The 24,918-nt window shown below is 44.1% G+C and overlaps 2 protein-coding genes across 6 annotated transcripts in view; one reads left to right on the plus strand and one right to left on the minus strand.

Moving 5' to 3' along the window:
* Positions 1-2,444: 2,444 nt before the first annotated feature.
* LOC140720786 (uncharacterized) overlaps positions 2,445-24,918 on the minus strand; it is a 99,824-nt gene continuing 77,350 nt past the window's right edge. Inside the window, exon 6 of the mRNA XM_073035631.1 lies at positions 2,445-5,926. Within this exon, the coding sequence (XP_072891732.1) occupies positions 4,682-5,926 (1,245 nt within the window). The 3' untranslated portion in view covers positions 2,445-4,681. The remainder of the gene's footprint in view (positions 5,927-24,918) is intronic.
* Positions 19,193-24,918, plus strand: part of LOC140720783 (uncharacterized) — a 421,256-nt gene continuing 415,530 nt past the window's right edge. For 4 of the 5 annotated variants that reach the window (XR_012097258.1, XM_073035626.1, XM_073035628.1 and 1 more), the window contains exons 1-2: positions 19,193-19,331; positions 20,754-20,904. The gene's annotated coding sequence lies outside the window, so the exon portion shown is untranslated. The remainder of the gene's footprint in view (positions 19,332-20,753; positions 20,905-24,918) is intronic. The other variant, XM_073035627.1, reaches the window with a different exon arrangement.

A 24,918-nucleotide genomic window follows, 5' to 3' on the forward strand; every position in this document is an offset into this window, starting at 1 on the left:
GATCGTGTGTTACAGAGTCCCAGAGTCTAGGACAGCTGTCGCCGTCATGGGCTGCGAGATGGTGAATGAGGAAGAAGCTTGTTGACGGAGGATACCCAGAGGCGAGTAGGTCAGACACGGAATCAGGAATTGAATTGAATCGACTTTATTTCATACATTCATGAGGAGTAAAAATCTTTACGTCATGTCTCCATCTAAATGTGCAACGTGCAATCATAGTAATTTATAATAGTTTATAATAATTAAAATAGACAACGTAATATTGAGTACGTTCAAGTCAGCGTCAGTTCATCAGTCTGATGGCCTGGTGAAAGAAGTTGCCCCAGAGCCTGTTGGTCCTGGCTTTTATGCTGCGGTACCGTTTCCCAGATGGTAGCAGCTGGAATAGAGTGACAGAGATGTGATTTCCTGTGTCACAGGTATAGACAGTCGTCTCAAGTGAGGAGTTTGTGCGGAGATGCAGAATCCCTGGAGGTGGAGGAAAGAGGACACACCAACAGGTGGAACCAGCTGCAGGAAGACATGCTTTGTCAGGTCTGACGACGAGCTGAATGTACCGTAACCTTCAGACTGAATCAGAAAGCCATTCTGAGGGTACTTGAAATGTCAGACGCAGGGGAGATGTGATCCCATGTGCAGAGGACAGGGGTTATGTCTCTATCAGACCCTCAGTTAGATGGTTCAAGTTACAATGTGCAGGGATGAAAACACAGTGTTTGGGGTTTGATTTAATCACTGATTCTGACACAGTGAGAGGATTAGTTTAGCTGTAAGGAAGCAATATTAATGGAAGAAGACACAGGAACTTCATCAATTGCCAGTTGTTTAGCAGAAGTGACCAATCTCTATGTTACCTTGACAGAAACAGATATTCCCAGTGGTGACAAAGGGGTTCAGTCTGCTTTATTTCAGGTTGGAGAGGGATGTGGAGTTTTGAAATCAATGCCTCGCGGTGCCACCATCGTTAATTTAGCATGTCCGGAGTGGTGGATCACACAGCACGGAAACAGGCCTTTGGCTGGCCATACCTGTTCTGACCATCCACTCACAGTCTACACTGGTCCCATTTATCAGCACTTGGTTCACAGCCGACTGTATCTCGGCAGTTTTAATGCTCATCCACATCGTAAATGTTGTGAAGGGACCTGCCTCCACCACCACCTCGGGCAGTGTGATCCAGATTTCAGCTACCCTCTGAGTGAAAAGTCTCTTCCTCAGATCCCTATAAACCTCTTCATCCTCTGCTTAAATCTATGCCCTCTGATCAGTGACACCTCTGTCCTAGGATCGGGGCCGATATGGGCATCAGTGAGGCCTTTGATAAGGTTCGCATGGTAAGTTGCTGTGGGAAGTCAGATCACACGGGATCCAGGGAGAGCTGGCTCACTGGATGCACAGTTGTCTTGATGGTAGGAAGCAGAGAGTGATGGTGGGAGGCTGTTTATTGGACTCGAGGCCCGGGCCTAGTGAGGTTCCCCAGGGTTACACCCCATTGCTCTCATTATTCATTGATATTTAATTATATTTGCATTTGCACAGTTTGTTGAATTCTATGCTCCACTTGATCTTTCATTGATCCTGTTACTATTCTATAGATTTGCTAAGTGTTCCTGTAGGAAAAACAATCTCAGGGTTGTATGTGGTGACATATATGTACTCTGATAATAAAATTTACTTTGAACATCACGCATTGCTACCTGTCATCTAGATCAATAATTTGATTAAGAATGTACAGGGTATGGAGACTAGGTTTGCAGCAAATTCAAACAATTACATTTTCTGAAAGATATTCAGTATAATCTCTCTGCTCTGTTTCCCTCTCTGCATTTGACCACCCCCTCCCCTTACTGTCTTCCCTCTCTGCCCCGTCCTCCCGCTCACCCTGACATTGGACATACATTCAGGGTGAAAGTGAATTATTTTCGGGGAATCTGAAGGTGAATTCTTCACTCAGAGGTTGTTAAGAGTATGGAATGAGCTGCCAGTGGAAGTGGAGGATGTGGGTTTGATTTAGACACTAAAGAGGAATTTGGGTGAGGACGTGGATGGGAGGTGTATGGAGGCTCTTGTGCAGGTAGTTGGAACTAGGCAGTAACAACAAAAACAGGTCAGCATTGACTGGAAGGGCCGAAGGGCTGCTGGTCTCTGTGACTCTAATAATATAGTAATTTGTAATTTCCACATCAGTACTTTACTGTTTACGACTGAACCCAGACATTTACCCAAACAAGAATTGTAAGACTCTTGGCTGGCTACAAAAGGCGTTTACAAGCTGTGTTTCTTGCCAAAAGGGGTGTTACTAAGTACTGACCATGCAGGGCGCCCAAACTTTTGCTTCGGGCCCTTTTCCTTTTTTGTTATTTTGAAACTGTAAAAGATGAAAATTAAAATGTAATCTTGCTTAAAATATTAAAGAAATGTGTCATCTTTGACTTTATGCCTTTTCGAAATCAGGTCATCTTTTACTCGCTGAGCTATTCACAGGAACAGAAATTTTGACCAGGGGTGCCCAGACTTTTGCATGCCACTGCTGGGCTAAGTGTGTAAATGTAGGACGGGACCACGTTGAAAAATAAATGTGCTAGGTTTTCCGAAATTGACCCCTTCCACCTGAGGCCACGAATATATCAATCACCCCTCATATACATTTTCATCCAAAATGAAGAGGATTCAGCACTCCATGTGTGTACATGCAATTGTGATCAGAAATACAGACCAGAACACGTACATGAGAGGCCAGCTCAGAAAAATGAATCACCACTCTGGAAGAAAACATGAACGAGTGGAATGAGTATGACCCTCCATGGGAGACATCCCAACAATCTGAGCAGACGAGATGGTGACAAATGAGCCCTGAATAAGGACGTTAACTCCCAATGTCATTCTTCCTCAGCCAGAGATCTGAGGGGCGAAGAACATTTCAGACAGAACCGCAGTCAGCTCGAATTCTTCAGTCTGCAGGAAATTCAAGGGAAACCTCTTCACCCAGATTAATGACAATTTGGAACCCATCACCACAGGGAGAGTGAGAGGTGAACAACAGGGGAGGATTTGAAAGATCTGTTGTGGAACAGAATCAGGTCCAGCCAGCCTGAGTTGACTCTCTACTGTACACTAGGTGTGTTATAAATTCACTAAGTACCAGAGACAGTGTTTAAAATAGGACTGATTTATTTGTCACAGATCTAGTCCCATTAAAGGTGAATATGCAGCAGAGGAAACTCCTCCGATGCCCAGTGACCAGGGTGCAGACCTGGGTGTGGTGAGCAGCAGCAATAGTTGCAGAGTTCAGCACCAACAGTCACTCTCGAAATTGCATTCAGCAACGGTGATGGACAAATATGCAGCAAGCAGCTTATTGAAACTTTCTCCCCAGTGTGAACCCAGTAGTGTGTCACAAATGTAACGCGCTGTAAGGTTTTACTGCTGATGCAGTGGACTCTCTGCAATGTTTCACTGCTGAGGTAATGGCTTCTCTGCAGCAGCAATGTTTAGGGTAAGACTAGAGATAACAGGGTTTTGGAGTGTGGGACTGTCCAATGACAGAAATGTTCTTCCTTGTGAGTCTGGAAGAGAGATTTCCATGGCCTTTTGCTGGGGAGAGATGAGAAGAAGAGAGAGTGGGCCCTTTTTCTTTCTTTTTGATTACTTCACTAACCATATAGTCAAAGTAAGAATTATACATCTCAGTCATTTAATCACATATTGTGTACTGTTTGTTATTTCAGGGTACTGATTTGTAACAGGGGACACATCACACAGCATCCACCCAAACAAGATTTCTTAAGTTTGGCCGGGCTGGGGGGTTATCACCCCCTATATTTAGCTGCTAGCCGAAGCAAGAGTTGCATAGGGTTAGATTACTGAGTGAATCGCTTCCGAAATACACAGCAGGTGAACGGTCTCTCCCCAGTGTGAACTCAGTCATGCACATTAGGTTGATTTCACAGAGAGAATCTCTTCCCAAAGTCTGAGCATCAGATCGGCCTCTCCCCAGTGTGAACTCACTGGTGTCTCAGCAGTTGAGATGTCCGAGTGAATCCCTTCCCACACACTGAAGCCTGAATTATGCTTCACCGTACGGTCCGCATAGCTGCGTATCTGATGCGGCACCCTAGGCCATACCGTACGCCGTAGCCTAAAGAACACCTTACGAAAATGTAACTGTGCGTCACAGACCGTGAGAACTGTGATCGGTCTGCTTGGTAGCAGCACATTTCCTCCGAGGTACTTCCTGTTGCTTCGAAGTTGGAAGATGGACCAAATCGAGGAGAGGTTACGTTAGGAAGTCAGAAAATATCTACATTTGTACGACTCTCCATTGGTATACTATAAAGACTTGCAAATGGCATGAAATTCATGTAAAGAAATTTCCACAAACATCGGTTTGGACGTCGCGGACTGCACAAAGAAATAGAAAAGCTTCTCTCTTTTCTGCGTTGCAGTAATTTCAATAAAAGTAACTCTTGTTCAACATCAATTAGCTTCAACTCCAACAAGATTAACTCAGCAGTCGCCATCGTTCCCAACTCCACATGAGTCAATTCAACACAGTGGCATAGAACCCCAACACCAACTAGCGTTTTGCCAGAGCAACGCAGACACACGAACTCACAAGTAAAAATGCACACAACGGTGTAGGCCACTTGCGTGGGCTACTGTGTATGCTATACTGTAGCGTCTACGCAGAGGTATAATTCAGGCTTGAGTCTGTGAACGGCCTCTCCCCAGTGTGAACTGACCAGTGTGCTTGCAGGTGGTATGACTGAGTGAATCCCTTCCCACAGTCTGAGCAGGTGAATGGCCTCTCCCCGGTGTGAACTCGCTGATGTACCTTCAGTTTAGATGACAAAGTGAATCCCTTCCCACAATCTAAGCAGGTGAACGGTCGTTCCCCAGTGTGAACTCTCTGATGTATCTTCACTTGAGATGACTGAGTAAATCTTTTCCCACAGTCTGAGCAGGTGAATGGCCTATCTCCAGTGTGAATTCGCTGATGTACCTTCAGTTGAGATGACCGAGTGAATCCCTTACCACAGTCTGAACAGGTGAATGGCCGCTCCCCTGTGTGAACTCGCTGGTGTGCCAATAGGTGGGATGACTGAGTGAATCCTTTCCCACAGTCTGAGCATGTGAATGGCCGCTCCCCTGTGTGAGCTCGCTGATGAACCATTAGGTGAGATGACCGAGTGAATCCCTTCCCACAGTCTGAGCATCTGAACGGCCGTTCCCCAGTGTGAACTCTCTGATGTACCTTCAGGTCAGGTGAACAAGTGAATCCCTTCCCACAGACGGAACAGATGAATGGCCTCTCTCCAGTGTGTACTCTCTGATGTACCTTCAGTTTAGATGACAGAGTGAATCCCTTCCCACAGTCCGAGCAGGTGAACGGCCGCTCCCCAGTGTGAACTCGCTGGTGAGCCATTAGGGTGGATGACTGAGTGAATCCCTTCCCACACACTGAGCAGGTGAATGGCCACTCCCCAGTGTGAACTGACTGATGTCTCAGTAGCTGCGATGACAAAGTGAATCCCTCCCCACAGTATGAGCAGGTAAACGGCCTCTCTCCAGTGTGAACTGACCTGTGTGCTTGTAGGTGGGCTGACTGAGTGAATCCCTTCCCACAATCTGAGCAGGTGAACAGCCTCTCTCCAGTGTGAGCTCGCTGATGTACCTTCAGTTTAGATGAGCAAGTGAATCCCTTCCCACAGTCTGAGCAGGTGAACGGCCTCTCCCCAGTGTGAACTCGCTGATGTACCTTCAGTTCAGATGAACGAGTGAATCCCTTCCCACAGTCTGAGCAAGTGAACGGCCTCTCTCCAGTGTGAATTCTTTGATGTACTTTCAGTTGGTATGAGCAAGTGAATCCTTTTCCACAGTATGAGCAGGTAAACGGTCTCTCGCTAGTGTGAACTCTCTGATGTAGCTTCAGTTTAGATGACATAGTGAATCCCTTCCCACAGTCCAAAGAAGTGAACAGCCACTCCTTAGTGTGGACTTGCTGGTGAACCATTTGGTCAGATGACCGAGTGAAACTTTCCCTACAAATTCAGCAAATGACCAGCCTCTACCCCAGAGTGAACTGACTGGTATGTCCACAGGTGGGAAGACCAACTGAATCCCTTCTCACACACAGAACAGGTGGATGGCCTTGCCCCAGTGTGAACTTATTGATGTCCCTTCAGTTGAAATGGCCATCTGAATCCATTCCCACTGTCTGAGCAGATGAATGGGCACCCCCTACCCGTTTAAAATGACAGGCGTGCCAGTCGATCAGATGATAGAGTGAATCCCTCTCCACAGTCTGAGCAGGAATGCTGATCAAGTGAATCGCTTGCTCCACTTCTTAAATATCTGGACAGAGACAGCAAAACTGGTGTGTAGTGTTTTAGATTTCCGTAGAGAAATTCCTTGTGATTTGTAACCTGTAAAAAGATTTACAAAATCCATCAGTGGGTGTAGGACAAAATTTCAGATGATATCACTTGAGTTGTCAAGCTGTGAACTGACATCACACAGTTACAGTGAAGTTCAACACAAGTTGGAGAGAGTAATCATCATCTAACTGGGCACAGTGCTGGTATCTGGAATGACCATCAAACTCTCTGATGTTCTTCCTGTCTCTATAAGAAAGGAGCATTTCTGCCATCTCCAATCTGTGACCTGGCTCAGTTTGACTCTCTCCATTGGTATTATTCCCTGTTACCACTGAGCAGCATTGTTTCCTGGCCCCATAGTAACTGAAACACTCTCACCAAAAAAGCCAGCAGTGCATTCCACACACCCACCACTCTCTGTGTAAAAATCTTACCCCTGACATCTCCTCGGTATCTATTTCCAAGCACCTTAAAACTCTGCTCCCTCGTGTTAGACATTTCAGCCCTGGGAAAACAAACCTCTGGCTGTGCACACGATCAATGCCCCTCATCATCTTATGCACATAAAAAAGGCTCTAAACATAAACAAGGAAATTACACATTGCTTTGAGGATTTGTTGGAAGTATACAAGATGATGAGGGAGAAGATTGGGGAAATAAATGTAAGCAGCTTTTTCCACCGACGTTGGGTGGGATGACAATCAGAGGTCAGGGGTAAGTGGGGAAGGTGAAAATTTAATGGGAACATTTGGAAAAGCTCTTTACTGAAATGGTTGTGAGAGTGTGGAATGAGATGCCAGCACAAGTGGTGAATATGAGCTCGGTTTTACCATTTAAGAGAAGTTTGGATGGGAGCCTGGATGGTAGGCGTATGGATTTGTATAAAAAGGGCCCAAAGGATATCGGGGACCAAATTCACCACAACCACAAACTGTTCCTGCTGCTACCATCCAGGAAACGGTACCACAGCAAAAGGAGCAACAGGCTCCAGGACATCATCTTCCACCAGGCCATCAGACTGAATAATTGATTTCTGTTTTCTTGACTGTCCTATATACAAACTAAATATCATAAGTTAATTTAAATTACACATTGCACATTTAGACAGTAATGTAATGTAAATATTTCTACTCCTCATCCATATGAAGGATATTTGTAATAAAGTCAATTCAATTCAATTCACCCTCTCCACTATCTGTTCTGTCAATCTAGCTCCCATTCCCCCTACAACTTATTTAAACCACATCAACCCCCCCCCCCCCCACACTACCTCTAGCAAGCCATATCACTGGCATATTAGTTGCCTCTTGGTCTGTTCCCCTAACTAACAAATCTCCTATCACCCCTTTGACTTCCCTCTGTCAGGCAATTACCCCCAACAGTGTCTAAAGTGGTCCACCTGCTGTTGTGCGGGATAGCAACAAAGTACTCTGCGATGGCTATTTAACCTCATTCACCTGCCTGACTCTCACACAGTTTCCTGTGTCCTGCACCTTGGGTGTAACTCACCTCTCTTCATGTCATATCTATCACCCCCTCCAACTGCTGGATGATCTGCAATTCACCCATTTCAAGATCCAACTCCTTAAAGTGCAGGATTACAAGCTGCAGCTGGATGCATATCTTGTAGGTGAGGACATCAGAGACACTTGAGCTCTCCCATCCTTCCCTCCAATATCCCCTCTAATTTGTAATAACTGATGTGCAGATAAATCTTGCACTGTGCATTTTTTTTACCCAGTGACAAGATGTGCACAGTGAATTTTATATAGAGAGGTATTCATTTTCACAGCTAGCAAATCACTGTCAATAGGAACTTTGATCTCCTCTGGGTTTGATCGAGTTCATCTGCACTCTCACACAACCTATGTAGCAGGCCTGGAACGGGTAATGAAGGATTTTCTCACCAAAGCTTTTGCACATTGTCCATATGTGATTTGCTTGCTAAATTATGCTTTAAAAAGTTAGATTTCCAAATAGCACTCCATTTCTTCCCACTTGCAAATTCTCCAGCAACTTTAGCATCACCACAATGCACACAGGTAACACCAGTTTCTGTATTGTACATAAATATTTCCCCTGAAGTCTCCCCCAAGTGACTAACGGTGGTGAACTCAGTGATGGCAATGCCAATGAATATGAAGGGAAGGGCAGTAGTCTGTCTCATTGGAGTCTGGCACATTTGTGATGTGAAAGCTACTTGTTGCTCAGGACAAAGGTGTTTGATATCATTATGTACCCAGAGAGAATGGGACAAAACATGTCCTCACCGGTAGAAAAGTCCAGAGCAAGAACACACACAAAATGCTGGAGGAACTCAGCAGACCAGGCAGGATCTATGGAAACGTGTACTAAAGCTGAGTTCATCCAGCAATTTGTGTTGCTTGGATTTCCAGCATCTGCAGATGTTCTCTTGTTTGTGATTGGAGATAGAACAAAGGTGATTTTCTCAACTGGTGATTTAAAAGATTTTGTTCCCTTTCTCCGAGTTCCTAATACTTGCATTTAGATAGCTGGAGCTCAGCTCTGTCTGAGAGATCTATCGGTTCCCATTCCCTCATCGGCCGGAAGCTCCCCGGGACCCATGTACGGATCGTGGGGCTGAGAGAGAGGGGAGAGAGCAGGAGTGTCCCGGGATTGCGGGTCACGGTGTCCGGATTTCACAGGAATCGTCCCTCAGTCGCTGTTTAAGATAAAAACACAGAGATTCGATCTTACCCGCAGACGGTATTTCCAAGGCCTTCTGTGTACCGTGCGCATGCGTGATACTTGGTGACGTCATCGGCCCTGACGCCTGCGCATCTGCTCGGTGCTTCAGCGCCTGAGAAATTTTAAACGCACCGCCTTATGGGTAATCACGGTGCCATTAAATATTTCTGCAGGCTCTGGTTCAATATTCATACCTCATTTTTTTCGTGTGTGTATTGAAAAATCTGCAGCTGTTTTAACGCAGAAAGCTCCCATAAACAATATACTCAATATCAACGTGTATCCAATGCCAAAGTAAAATGCAGATATAAAACACAGGAGATTCTGCAGTTGCTGGGAATACAGAGACGCACACACTCAAAATGCTACATTTTCGAGTGGATTTACAAACCTCTCCTCTGACTCACTTATTCCGTGGATTACTGAACTTTTCCACTTTACCATCTTACGACTTTAAGCATTGTTTCCCAAGCTTGATAGTTTGGGAGCTATATATACGCACAACACTGTTAACTTCAGTTAATTTCGTTTAATCTTTTATATTTGGAGTAGATACAGATAAAGATAGTGGTTTTCACATCGAAACCAGACTCCATTAGTGATCTATTGCTGCTGGTACGTAACAATTGCAACAACCCAGCTGACTGAGGCACAGTCCTTTAAAATTGGTGAAAATGACCTAAAACATTGAAAAGAGCGGGGAAGAAGGAGTTTAACCATCTTCGTTTGGAGCCCTGAAGAACGTCGCAACCACAGTGAGCTCATTGTCTTATTCAGCCTGGAGAAAATCATGCAGGGAATTCATGCAGGTGTATAAAATGATGAGAGGCATTGGTCATGTGGATAGCCAGAGGCTTTTTCCCAGGGCTGAAACGGCTAACACGAGGGGGAATAGGTTTAAGCTGCTTGAGAGTAGGTACAGCGGAGGCGTCAGAGCTAAGGTTTTTATGCAAAGAGTGGTATGTGTGCGGAACGCACTGCCAGCGACGGTGGTAGAGGCGGATACAATAGAGTCTTTTAAGAGACGCTTAGATAGGTACATGGAGCTTAGGAAAATAGGTGGCTATGCGGTAGGGTAATTCTAAGCAATTTCTAGAGTAAGTTACATTGTGGGCCAAAGCGTCTGTAATGTGTTGAAGATTTCTATGATTCTATGAAATTCACGGGAAATCTCCTATCCCACGGAGTGGTGACTAGTTGCAACCTGTCATCTCAGGGAGAGTGAGAGGGGAACGGCAGGCATAGATTTTGATATTCTGATATGGAACAGAAACATGGGCCAGGACCAGATGGGCCGAGTGGCCTCTCTAGTGTACATTGTGAGTGTGGTAGAGACAGTAAGTACCTGACACACGGGATTTGATACAGAAGTGATTTATCTGTCACAGATCCACAATATTAAACGCCAGTCTAGTTTAAGACTAACATCAGCAGAACAGACTCCTCCAATGCTCAGTGACCAGGGTTCAGTCCTGGGTGCGATGAGCAGCCGCAAGAACTGCAGAATCTGACAGTAACAGTCCCTCATGAACCTGCAGCTGCCTTCAGTCACCATGATGGTTAAACATTTAACACGGAGCTGATTTGAACTTCCTCCCTGATGTGAAGTTGCTGGTGTTGCAGCATCTGGGATGATTGAGTAAAACTCTTTGCTCACTCCGGACAGAAATGTGGCCTCTATTTATTGTGAACTCACCGGAGCATCACAAGGTGGGTTAACTGAATGAGTCTCTTCGCACACACGGAGCAGGTGAACGGCCGCATCCCAGTGCGAAGCTGTTGGTGTATCTGCGATGGCCGGATGAACCCCTTCCGAAATGAGAGTCTGTGAATGACGTCACGGTGCTATAACGTCATGGCAATGTATCCAATCAATCACGGACATGGACTCGTGTTCGAGCTCTCCTTGTAGCGAGTGGGGCGCTGTCTTCTCCAACATCTCCGCCTCCACATTAAAGGATTGGCGGCATTCAAGCGCTGGTGAACTGACAGATACAGCGGAACTAACGAGCTGTTGTGTTTGTGATTCGCATACACAGATCCTTTGACTTTTCTACACTGTTAAAAGTTTACAAAGCTTGGCAGAGGATGAAGGACAACATTTCATTTTTCAAAATGTTCTTGAGACGAGCGGGGTAATTTAGTGAAGGTTTATAACCTTTGTTATATAACTCAGCCATGACTTTTTTTTATACTTAAAACGTTCATTTAATACCCCGGGCAAATAATCAACGACCAGCCTTATCTTATCATCTTCAAAGTTAATCATACCTAACCGACGAGATGGCGAATTATAGTAACCTTTCTTTTCAAGAAACGCAATGATCACAGGTGGAGGTTTCTGCTGACAAGAGGATTTAAACACTGGGGCTCGGTGTGCCCGGTCTATTCTAGGCGGAGTCTCCAAAACGTCAGAAAACATACCAGCCAACAGCTTTGCAAAAAATTCTGAAGGTCGATTGCCTTCGACCAACTCAGGAAGACCCAAAATTCGTATATGGTTCCTTCTTGATCTATTCTCAAGGCGACAATCTTTTGTCTTAGAGATTCAACGATTTTCGATTGTTTATCTCCGAACTTCCCCAACTCATCCGTCTTAGTATCGAGTCTCGTTACAGCATCTTCATGTTCATGAATTTGAGTAGTCTGTTCCTGCAAAGTGTTTTGAATAGTCTGCAGCAGAATCTCCATTCGTTTAAGCTCTGTGGTAACCTTTAAACACACATCCGAATGTGGTTCAGACGTTTCGCTCTGAGCTTTCCGAATTAGCTCCGCAATAGCTTCCACAGTCACAAAGGATCCTCTTCTTTTTTCCAGAAGTTTTAGCACGAGACATCAACACAGATTGGATTCAGTAACTTTAAAAGAACGAAGCTGTTCGAGAAACACGTCTACTCCATGCAATGCCATGAGGGGAAGGACAACATTTCAACTCAGGTAATTTTAGTCCCCATAGTGCCTTCTGATAAAAACCCTGTCACAGCTCCAAACAATTTGGAGGAATAATACTTCATCTTCAAACTGACAGTTCCGGCATCAGGCACAATATCAAACTCTCTGCTTCCCTCTCTGTATCAAAATGGATCATTCCTCCCCTTCATCAGTCTGTGACTTGGCTCAGTTTGTCTGTCTCTTTCGCATTCTGAGCATGCTCCATACACCGACTGAGATCACATTTTATTTACACGGCTGTGACTAGAGACTTTCTGATTATTATGTCCCTCCCGGCATTTGACGGTGGTAAATTCAGAGTCAGCAATGGTATTGAACATTGGGAGTAGGTGATTAGGCTTTTTCGTTGGAGATCAATAAACTGCCGGTAGTGTGTGGCTGGATGAGTGGGTCGTTTTCAGACTGGAAGGAGGTAGCGTTTGGAGTACCCCAGAGATCAGTCCCTGACCACAGTTGTTCACAGTTTAATGTCCTGGCGGAGGGTGCGAGATATAAGGTGCCCCAGTCAGCTGGTGACGCAGAACGAGTGAAGTTGGGGGAGGGGAGGCTATTCACATGCAATTTCGTAGCTTTGCAATCAGTACATAGTGAACTGTGGGGCAGCAGTGTCGGGTTCCAATCTGCTAATTAGATTTGCTGAACAGTGTCGATTATCAGAGGGATCGCAGACTCCAAGGAGGCGGGGCATTGACGTCAGTCACAGGCTGACGGCGCCAACTGTGGCCTGAACCATAAGAGAGAGAGCGATCTGCAGACAGGCAGTCGGCCAGCCTAAAGAGAGAAAGAGAGAGAGAGACTGGAAACGCTGATCGCTTCAGTTAGTCGCAGCTGAGGCTTGGAACTCTCCTATGCCCACAACAGTGGGTTGATCATCGGTACACGGAACCACAACGAATGTGTGTGGCTGTCACTTCGTATAATCCATAGGAGTGGATTTTGGAATATATTGTGTTAACCCTTGCCTGGGTATGTTGTGTGGTAACCCCTGGAAGACGGTATTCCTGTGACAGGTCACTTTCGCTGAGAACTCGTATGTGGACGGATTCAACGGATAAGAACTTCGACGACGGTATTTTGAAGTAACGGCCGTTTCTCTACGTTTCACCCTGGATTACAAATATCTCTTTCCCGTCATTTATTCCGTGGATTACTGAACTGTCCTACTTTACCACCTCAAGACTCTGAGATTTATTCCCTCAGGGTGGATAGTCTGGGAGTTATATTTACACATATAGGCACTTAACAGTGTAAACTTTCCTTTACTTCGTTAAGTTACTATATGACAAGTAGATACTCATAAGGAAAGTGGTTTTAACATCAAAACCAGACTCCAGTGTGAACTCTATTGTTGTTGGTTCGTTTCTAAAACGTCACAGTTCGTAACAACAGTTTTATAAAACTAGTTAGACCACATCTGGAGTGTTTCATGCAGTTCTGGTCGCCCCCTTTCACGGAAGGATGTCGGGGCTCTGGAAGAGGTTTCCCAGGATACTGCCTGGATTCGAGGGCATGAGCTATAACGAAAGGCTGGACAACAGTTCAGTTCAGAAATGAAAACAGTTCAGTTTCCTTCTGTGGTTCCAGAGCAGAAGCTCAGTCTGTCTAACATTTCCACACAATTAAAATGGGGAATTTGTTTATTCTTATCACGTACTGAGCTACAGTGAAAATCTTGCCTGACGTACCATCCACACAGATTGATACATTACAACAGTACATTGAGCTGATATACGACAGAACAATAACTGTAACAAAGCATTATGGCTGCAGAGAAAGTGCAGTGCAGATAGACAAATGGTGCAGGGTCACGTCGAGTTACATTGTGAGGCCGAGACCATTTTATCATTCATTTGGCTTATAGACACAGACAGGAAGCCGCCCTTGAGCTTGTCATTACCAATAACTGCAGGTCTTCTTTTTTTCTCACTTTCTCGTGGCACTAGACGGGAATGTCCATTAAGCCCTTTATTATTTAATCTTGTATTGGAGCCTTTAGCTATAACACTACGTGAAGCTGAAAATATTTCGGTATCTCTATGAATGGAACCATACATAAGATTTCTCTTTATGGAGATGATCTTTTGGTTTTTATTTCAAAACTTGAGGAATCAATTCCTAATCTTTTGGAAACACTTAAAGATTTTGGTACATTTTCAGGATATAAACTTAACTTGAATAAAAGCGAATTGTTTCCATTAAATGCCCATGTTAGTATATATGATGATATTCTTTTTAGAATTGTTAATACATTTAGATATTTAGGTATTATAATTACTAAAAAACATAAAGATCTCTATAAAGCGAATATAGTTCCTTTAATGGACTCCATGAAGCAGCTATTTTCTAGATGGAATCCACTTACTTTTTCTTTAATAGGTCGTATTCATGCTGAAAAAATGATGATTTTACCTAGATTTTAATATATTTTCGAAAATATACCTATCTTTTTAACTAAAAAAATTCAATCAAATTGACTCTCTTATTTCTTCCTTTATTTGGACCAATAAGAGACCAAGAATTAATAAGTATCAATAACACAAATCTAAAAAAGATGCTGGACTTGCACTTCCTAATTTAAGACTGTATTATTGGGCTGTGAAAATTAGACAATTATGTTTTTGGTTATATTGGCTTGATAGGAACCAAAAATCATTATGAGTTGATTTGGAATTAAAAGCTGTTAAACAATTTTATTTAACTTCAATTTTAGGAGCTCCATTACCTTTCCAGCTCTCTAAAATTCCAAATTTAAATCTTTACCCGGTTATTAAACAATCCCTACGGATTTGTGTTCAGTTTCGTTTTTTAAAAAATTTTAAACAATTTAAGTTGTCCAGTTTTTTATATCGAAACTTTTCATTTAAACCTTCAACATCTGACCCAATTTTTCTCCTATGGAAAAATAAAGGGATCCATTCTTTTACAGATTTATTTTGTGATTGTCGATTGATGACCTTTGAAGAGTTATTTAACAAATTTTCTCTCGCTCATACACATTTTCAGCAATATGTTCAGATTGGACATTTTTAACAGCAATATTTACCTAAGTTTCCATATTTACAAGAATCTGATTTGTTGGATAACATTTTGAAATCGAATCCCTTTGTGAAAGGTTCCATTAGCAGAATTTATAATTTATTTTTGTTACAAAAGGAGAACCTATCACTAAAGACTAAATAAGATTGGGAGAGAGAACTTAATATGGCCTTTGTTAATGAAGATTGGCTTCGAGTTTTGAAAAACGTAAATTCTTCTTCTGTATGTGCCCACCATCGTTTAATTCAATTTAAAATTGTTCACCGTTATTATTTAACAAAGGAGAGACTATCTAAAATATTTCCTAGTATAGAAAAATGCTGTGATAGATGTAAAACTCAATTAGCTCTTTGTCACATATGTTCTTGTCATGTTCTTCATTAAAATCGTTTTGGAAATCTTTATTTTCGACAATTTCTAAAGCTCTGATAATTAATTTACAACCTAATAGATTGACTGTTCTATTTGGAATAGTTCCATATCATATTCAGGGTATTTCATCTTCAGATCAACATGTAATTGCATTTGTTACACTACTGACAAGAAGGGCTATTTTATTAAAATACAAAGATATTTCTTCCCCTACATTAATTGAATGGTTTTCTCAGGGAATGTTATGTCTTAGTTTGGAAAAACATAGAAGTAGAACTTTTGATCCTCGATTCGAATTTGAAAGAAGATGGGGTTCATTTGCCAAATATTATCATTTAATTTGAATTACTCTGTATGGTTTCCTTCCAAATTTATTTTTTTTATAAATACGAAATGGCGGTTGATGTTTCTTATTTTCATATTTAGATGATGGTCAAATGTGTGTAGTTATTGGTTTTTTCCCCCTAGTTAGATGGGGTTCCTTTTTTTCCAAATACTTTTATATATATGTAAATAATTTCCAATTTTATATTTTACGATCAGTTTTTATCAGCTTTATTAATTGCATACATATTAATCTATTGAAGTTTTGTATCATTTTATAGCTGTACAAGATTCTGTACCAATAAAAAAGATTCTAAAAATTTAAAAAAATGAAAACGACAAAACAGTAACTGTAACAAAGCATTATGGCTGCAGAGAAAGTGCATTGCAGATAGACATATGGTGCAGGGTCACGTCGAGTTACATTGTGAGGCCGAGTCCATTTTATCATTCATTTGGTTTATAAACACAGACAGGAAGCCGTCCTTGAGCCGGGTGGTTCGCGCTTTAAGGCTTTTGTATCTCTTCCCCGATGGGGGAGCGGGTTTGCAGCAAGAATGTCCAGGTTGTGAGGATCTTTGAGTACATAGCCTGCTTTTCCGAGGGAGGGGAAGTGTAGGGAGAGTCCATGGAGTGGAGGCTTGTTTCTCTGATGTTCTCTGCTCTCCATAGTTCTCTGCAGTTCCTTGCAGTCATGGGCAGAGCAGTAGCCATACAAAGGCGTGAAGTATCGACATGGAGCTCAGAGACCTCGGCCTTCACCCTGCCTTGTGTAGCTGGATCCTGGACTTCTTGTCAGATCGCCGGCAGTTCGTAAGAGTGGGCTCCCTCACCTCTGTCTCTTTGACCCTCAGCACATATACCCCACAGGAGTGACACCTTGCCCTCTCCTTTACTCTCTGTGCACCCATGACTTCCGTAGCCACCCACAGCTCCAATCTGCTAATTAAATTTGCTGTCTATCCTACACTGACTGGCCTAATCTCAAATAATAACGAGGCAGCCGACAGAGAAGAAGTCATCACCCCGACAAGAAAACAACATCTCCCTCATTGTGACAAACAGACAGGAACTGGTTGTGGATTACAGGAGGAATGGAGACAGGGACCAAATTCAACATTTCCAAGTCTGTTGTTGACACAAAATGCACATTTTAATATTGATCATGAGACAATGTATTTTATATATTGTTAATGACATAAAACATATTTACAGATTGTTACTGACAGAGAATCGTATAACTTGTGTTCCGTGTGTTATCTGAATGTACTTGCCTGTGATGCTGCCACAAGTCAGTGTTTCTCTGTACCTGTACCTTCCCGTACTTGTGCACTTGGCAGGACCTGAGAAATCTCAGTGAGATTTGATTAGTGATTATCATCTTGGCAGCTCGGTAGTACACTGTTAAATGCAAAACCCTGAACAGTGTCGATGATCAGAGGGATCTCAGATTCCAAGGAGGCGGGGGCAATGACGTCAGTCACAGGCTGACTTCGCTGACTGTGGACTGAACCATAATTGAGAGAGAGAGAGCGATCTGCAGACAGGCAGTCAGGAGGGGGGGGGGGGGAGAGAGAGAGAGAGAGAGAGAGAGAGAGAGAGAGAGAGAGAGAGAGAGAGAGAGAGAGAGAGAGAGAGAGAGAGAGAGAGAGAGGAGAGAGAGAGGAGAGAGAGAGGGAGAGAGAGAGAGAGAGAGAGAGAGAGAGAGAGAGACTGGAAAAGCTGATCGCTTCAGTTAGTCACAGCTGAGGCTTGGAACTCTCCTATGCCCACAAGAGTGGGTTGATCATCGGTACACGGATCCACAACGAATGTGTGTGGCTGTCACATCGTATAATCCATAAGAGTGGGTTTTGGAATATCTTGTGTTAACCCTTGCCTGGGTATGTTGTGTGGTAACCCCTGGAAGACGGTATTCCTGTGACAGGTCACTTTGAGCTATAACGAGAGGCTGGACAAACTTTGTTGTTTTCTCCAGAGCGGCGCAGGCTGGGGTGAGACTGGATGGACGTTTATAAGATTACAAGCGGAATAGATAGAGTGGACAGACGATATATTTTTCCCGGGGGTTGAAATTTCTAATACATTTAAGGTGAGAGGAGATGTGAGCGGCAAGTTTGCTTCTTTCCACAGACTAATGTGAAGATCACATTCCTTGACTTCTCTAGTGCCTTTAACACCATCCAGCCCAAGATCTTAAGGTACAAACTAACGGAGATGGGAGTAGACTCCCACATGGTGGATTGGATAGTGGACTACTTGACAGATAAACCTCAGTATGTGCGGTTGGGAGACTGTAGGTCTGACACGGTGGTCAGCAGCACAGGAGCGCCGCAGGGAACCGTACTCTCTCCGGTCCTGTTCACCCTGTACACATCAGACTTCCAATATAATTCGGAGTCCTGCCATGTGCAGAAGTTCGCTGATGACACGGCCATAGTGGGGTGTGTAAGGAATGGACAGGAGGAGGAGTATAGGAAACTGATACAGGACTTTGTGATATGGTGCAACTCAAACTACCTGCGTCTCAATATCACCAAGACCAAGGAGATGGTGGTGGACTTTAGGAGATCTAGGCCTCATATGGAGCCAGTGATCATTAATGGAGAATGTGTGGAGCAGGTTAAGACCTACAAGTATCTGGGAGTACAGTTAGACGAGAAGCTAGACTGGACTGCCAACACAGATGCCTTGTGCAGGAAGGCACAGAGTCGACTGTACTTCCTTAGAAGGTTGGCGTCATTCAATGTCTGCAGTGAGATGCTGAAGATGTTCTATAGGTCAGTTGTGGAGAGCGCCCTCTTCTTTCTGGTGGCGTGTTGGGGAGGAAGCATTAAGAAGACGGACGCCTCACGTCTTAATAAGCTGGTAAGGAAGGCGGGCTCTGTCGTGGGCAAAGTACTGGAGAGTTTAACATCGGTGGCTGAGCGAAGGGTGCTGAGTAGGCTACGGTCAATTATGGAAAACCCTGAACATCCTCTACATAGCACCATCCAGAGACAGAGAAGCAGTTTCAACGACAGGTTACTATCGATGCAATGCTCCTCAGACAGGATGAAGAGGTCAATACTCCCCAATGCCATTAGGCTTTACAATTCAACTGCCAGGACTTAAGAACTTTTTTAAGCTATTATTAATGCTTTTTGAGTTAGTTCTTACTGAGTTAAGTATTGTATGTAATTAGTTTTTGCTACAACAAGTGTATGGGACATTGGAAAAAAGGTTGAATTTCCCCATGGGGATGAATAAAGTATCTATCTATCTATCTATCTATCTAATGAGTAGCTAGAGTCTCTGCCTGGGGGGGGGGGTCGCCAATCCTGACACGTGATCCCGTTTGCCCCTCCCATTTAACCGCAGATAGGCAGCATTTGGCGTCTGTTTCCGAGGCCCCGCCTCCCGATGATGTAATAATCTCTTCGCGCATGTTCACAGTCTCCGGGTGGACGGTGTTTTCCTCTCTGCTCACAGCTGAAGTGGGTCGGCTGTGTGTTCGTGAAAGACTTTCGTCTCTTCCGTCGGGATCACTGTCTGCGGGCCGAAGATATCACTTTCCCATCGGTGAGCATTGAGACCGATCCCGAGCGGGGAGATCCGATGTTGGCCGTGAGCCCCGAACTGTGGGCCAGGAATTCATTTGTTTCCCAACTATCTGGGCTCGTCAGAAATGTGTCGACTTCACTTAATCTGCATTGAACGATCCAAACCAGGAGCCCAGGCTGTCTGTTTCCGCAGAGTTGAAATGGAAGTCCCGCCGTCAGGTCACGTGAGGCTGTGTGCCGCAGATTTGCCCCGCCCTCCGCTTTGTGACGCCAGATCACGTGGTGTGATTTTGGCCGCTGAGTCCCATTAACTTCCCCGAACTCGCCTCGTTTACTGAGGCTTCTCGCATTTGGCCTGGAGCTTTATGGCTGTTGTGTCTTCTCCCGGACTGGGGTGGGTGAGAAAGGAGAACGTCCCAGGTTGTGGGGATCTTTGGTTTCACTGCCTGCTTTACCGAGGGACTGGGAAGTCTAGGGGGAGAATGGTTCGAGCCTCAGCTCCCCGCAGTAGAGCTGAGCCATACATTACTCCTGCACGTTCATAGCCCAGCGAGGGCGGTCGGTCCAGTATAGACAAGACAAGATCTGTATCCTAGGATCTGTAATACAAATTTCCTGAAATGGTCCTGTTTTCACCTGGAAATGGAGTGATAGTATAACAGTAAAGGAAGCACAACTTTTCCCTGTAAATTATCCTGGAACCGATTTGTCTGTTATTCCTGGAAATGTGTACAGTGCAGTCGTTGCTAATGAGGTTCACATGAATAATCTCAGGAATGATCGGATTTATATATGAGGAGCATTTGATGGTTCTGGACCTGTGCTCAATGGAGGTCAGAGGGGCGGTGGGGGTGGTGGAGGGATGTATGGTTAAGTAAACCTACCGAATGCTGAAAAGCCTGGATACAGTGGACATGGAGAGGATGTTTCCATTAGACAGAGAGTCTGTGATCTGAGAGCACCGTCTCAGAATAAAGATGCTTTCCTTTAAAACTGAGATGAGAAAAAATTTTTGGCCACAAGATGTCTGATCTGTGGAATTTGTTGCCGCAGAATTTGTTTGAGGCTGCCATTTGGGTATATTTGTGAAGATTAATATACTGATGATTGCTGAGTAGTTTCAGGGTTACAGGAGGAAGGCAGGAATATGGTGTTGGAATAAAAATTGGCCATGATTGAATGGCTGAGTGGTGGAGCAGACCAGATGGATTGAATCACCTAATTCTGTTCCTGTGTCTTGTGTCTTACCATGACTGAATGATGGCTCCTTCTTATCCCATATTGTTTTGTGATGTGTGAGGGACAATTAAAGATTGTTCACTGACATCATTATATTTGCCAACGTTTAAATTTCAGTGAGTTTTGTTCCTAGTAACATTCAGCAGATACGTTTGGTCCTCCTTTTCATTGTTAACGTGCTTCATTATCTTTCATGTTTAAGTTAGACCTGCAAAGAGAGATTTATTGGAAGAAAAACCACGACTGAAGACGAGGGAACAGCAACAAGTGAACCAGCCCGAGGATTGAGAGCATCAACTGGAGAGAACCCATCTGACTTGGAGATTCCAGTGATTCAGTCAGGAGAAAGTTTGGTGAGTCTCATTTACTCAAACACTGGTCCTTTAGACATTACGTACCTGTACAAAGGAAGGTAGGAAATAGTTGGGAGTGAGACTGAATGTGCCCAGAAGAACCAGTTATGCCAGTACCAGTCAGACTCAGTTATGAAGAACCCCCCCCCCAATTTTCCCTTTAAACTTTTCACCCTTCACCCTTAACCCATGTCCTCTGGTTTTTTTTCTCCCCTAGCCTCAGTGGAAAAAGCCTGCTTGCATTCACTCTATCTATACCCATCATAATTTTATACATCTCTATCAAATCACCCCTCATTCTCCTACGCTCCAGGGAATAAAGTCCTAAACTATTCAACCTTTCTCTGTAACTCAGTTTCTCAAGTCCTGGCAACATCCTTGTAAACCTTCTCTTGCACTCTTTCAACCTTAGTATTATCCTTCCTGTAATTCAGTGACCAAAACTGCACACAATACTCCAAATTTGGCCTCACTAATACCTTATACAACCTCACCATAACATTCCAACTCTTATAATCAATACTTTGATTTATAAAGGCCAATGAACCAAAATCTCTCTTTACTACCCTATCTACCTGTGATGCCACTTTTAGGGAATTTTGTATCAGTATTCTTAGATCCCTCTGTCCTAGTGCACACCTCAGCGCCCTGCCATTTACCTTGTATGTTCTACCTTGGTTTTTCCTTCCAAAGTGCAATACCTCACACATGTCTATATTAAACTACATCTGCCATTTTTCTAGCTGGTCCAGATCCCTCTGCAAGCTTTGAAAACCTTCCTCACTGTCCACTACACCTCCAATCTTTGTATCATCAGCAAATCTGCTGATCCAATTTACCAAATTATCATCCAGATCATTGATATAGATGACAAATAACCATGGACCCAGCACTGATCCCTGTGGCACACCACTAGTCACAGGCCTCCACTCAGAGTAGCAATCCTCCACTACCACTCTCTGACTTCTCCCATTCTCAATTCCCAATCAAATTTACTACCTCACCATGTATACCTAGTGACTGAATCTTCCTAACTAACCTCCCATGCGGGACCTTGTCAAAGGCCTTACTGAAGTCCACTACATCCACTGCCTTGCCTTCATCCACTTTCCTTGTAACCTCCTCGAAAATCTCTAATATATTTGTTAAACATAACCTACCATGCACAAAGCCGTGTTGACTCTCCCTAATAAGTCCCTGTCTGTCCAAACAATTGTCAATCCTATCTCTTAGTACTCCTTCCAATAATTTACCCATGACCAACATCAAACTTACCAGCCTATAATTTCCTGGATTACTTTTTGAGCCTTCTTTAAACAATGGAACAACATGAGCTATCCGCCAATCCTCTGGCACCTCACCCATAGATAACTACTTTTAAATATATCTGCCAGGGCCCCTGCAATTTCAACACTAGTCTCCTTCAAGGTCCGAGGGAATACCCTGTCAGGTCCTGGAGATTTATCTACTTGCCTCAAGGTAGCAAGCACCTCCTCCTCTTCTATCTGTATAGGTTCCATGACCTCAATACTTGTTTGCTTCATTTCCATTGACTCCATGCCAGTTTCCTTAGTAAATTCAGACACAAAAAAATCATTTAACATCTCCCCAATTTCTTTTGGTTCCATACATAGCCGACCACTCTGATCTTCAAGATGACCAATTTTATCCCTTAACTATCCTATTGCTATTAATATACCTGTGGAAGCTCTTACTATCCTTCACCTTGACTGCCAACGCTACCTCATGTCTTCTTTCAGCCCTCCTGATTTCTTCCTTAGGTATTTTTTTGCACTTTTTATACTCCTCAAGTACCTTATTTGCTCCCTGTTTCTTATACATGTCATACATCTCTCTCTTCTTTATCAGAGTTCCAATATCCATCGAGAACCAAGGTTCCTTATTCTTATTCACTTTGCCTTTAATCCTGAGACTTTGTCCCTAGGGTGTCCTCATGGGCTGTCCAGAAATGATTTCAGCTGGTGACAACCCTGTTTTCCCCTGTGGGGTAACCCTTATGTGGAATCGGGCTAATGGTCGGACCTTCAACCAAGTGGGTCCAGTCTCCGCTGTTAGTCTGGCCAGTTTACTCTTCAGAGTGCCATTGGCTCTTTCCACTCTGCCAGCGGCCCGTGGGTGGTGTACAAACTGGAATTGTTGCTTGATAGCTAGTTTGTTACATACTCCTTCATTTACTTTCACCATAAAGTGTGGGCCATTGTTGAACTCAGCATCTCTGGCAGGCCATACCTGGGAATTATTTCCCTTAATAATACCTTCACAACAGTCACAGCAGTATTAATGGTAGTTGGAATAGCTTCAATCCATCTACTAAACACATCTATAATAACTAAGCAGTATCTATAGCAATGGACTCTAGGCAATTCAATAAAATCAACTTGTAGACACGAAAAAGATCCACCTGTCAAGGGAGTCGTACCCGGTGTGCAGGGTACAGGATACCAACCATTCCCTCCTTTCCCAGGAGTGTACAATTATGTATATAATCGACCAGTATTGGTAAAAACTGTATAGGAACACAAACCTGTCCCGCTGGGGTGATCCAAAAACCCAGGTCGGGGTCTTTCTGGCACCCCATCTGGGACCACAGTTTTCACTCCTCCTCAGAGGCGTCCCCCTGAGAAGAACAAAACTCGAGGTAGCTGTAGAGCGGTGAGTAAGTTGTTTACAAAGGTGGCATTACTAATGGGGTGGCCAGAGGAAGTCAGGAATCCCCATGTTCCCAGAGAGCCGTGTAGTCATGCACAATTCCAAATGCATAACAGGAGTCTGTGTAAACGTTCCCACTTTAGTCTGTTGCTGGGATACAGGCACGAGTCAGAGCAAACAGCTCAGCCTTCTGGGTGGAGACAGCTGCTTCAAAAGAGGCTTGCTCAATTACTTCACTGTCCATCACTATCGCATAGTCAGAATATTGTTTTCCTGATGGATCCACAAAAGAGTTTCCATCCTCATAAAACGTTGCCTCGGGCTAGAGGGGGTATTGCTAAATGGATGGGAGAGTCTGTCCTTCTTTCACTGTGATCCGGAAGGGCTAGAGCGGGTATTGCAGAATGGATGGGAGAGTCTGTCCTTCTTTCACAGTGATCCGGACAGGCTAGAGGGGGTATTGCAGAATGGATGGGAGAGTCTGTCCTTCTTTCACTGTGATCCGGACGGGCTAGAGGGAGTATTGCAGAATGGATGGGAGAGTCTGTCCTTCTTTCACAGTGATCCGGACAGGCTAGAGGGGGTATTGCGGAATGGATGCGAGAGTCTGTCCTTCTTTCACAGTGATCCGGACAGGCTAGAGGGGGTATTGCGGAATGGATGCGAGAGTCTGTCCTTCTTTCACAGTGATCTGGACAGGCTAGAGGGGGTATTGCAGAATGGATGGGAGAGTCTGTCCTTCTTTCACAGTGATCCGGACAGTCTAGAGAGGGTATTGCAGAATGGATGGGAGAGTCTGTCCTTCTTTCACTGTGATCCGGACAGGAGGGCTGACTTCATGGACTGAAATTGCCCAGAGATGGGGTATAACGTCTTGGGTTCGGTCACTGTTAAAAGAATGTCTTACCAGATGTCCTGTTTTCACCTCAAACTCCTTCCAGTATCGGAGTTGGCCCACGGCAAAGTCTTGCCAGTCTCCCTCGGTGCTGGAGGCCTGTTTCATCAGAGTGTAGGCAAGGAGCCCTAGGCTCTTTGGCTTGAACCCAGGGCAAACCCTGAAGGTGGTATGGGGAACCACCAATCCTGTCTGTCGCCAAAAGAAATCTGGACCTTCAGTAAGAAATGCAATGCCGTCTCTTCCTTTAACCTCTCCAATCACCATGACTGGGAATTTCTGTCCCTCGAGGGGTGCATAATATTAGCTTTCCTCAGTTGAGCACCACGTAGGGTCATAACACAGAGTCACATGAGAGTCGGCCGCTGGCAGAAGGTGTTCAAATGTACTGGAGTCCAGATAAAGTGCCCACCCCTGGGTGGTCAGAAACTGAGGAAGCTATCAGTTGT

Source organism: Hemitrygon akajei, unplaced genomic scaffold, assembly GCF_048418815.1.
Source record: "Hemitrygon akajei unplaced genomic scaffold, sHemAka1.3 Scf000047, whole genome shotgun sequence".
In the NCBI taxonomy this organism is placed as follows: domain Eukaryota; kingdom Metazoa; phylum Chordata; class Chondrichthyes; order Myliobatiformes; family Dasyatidae; genus Hemitrygon; species Hemitrygon akajei.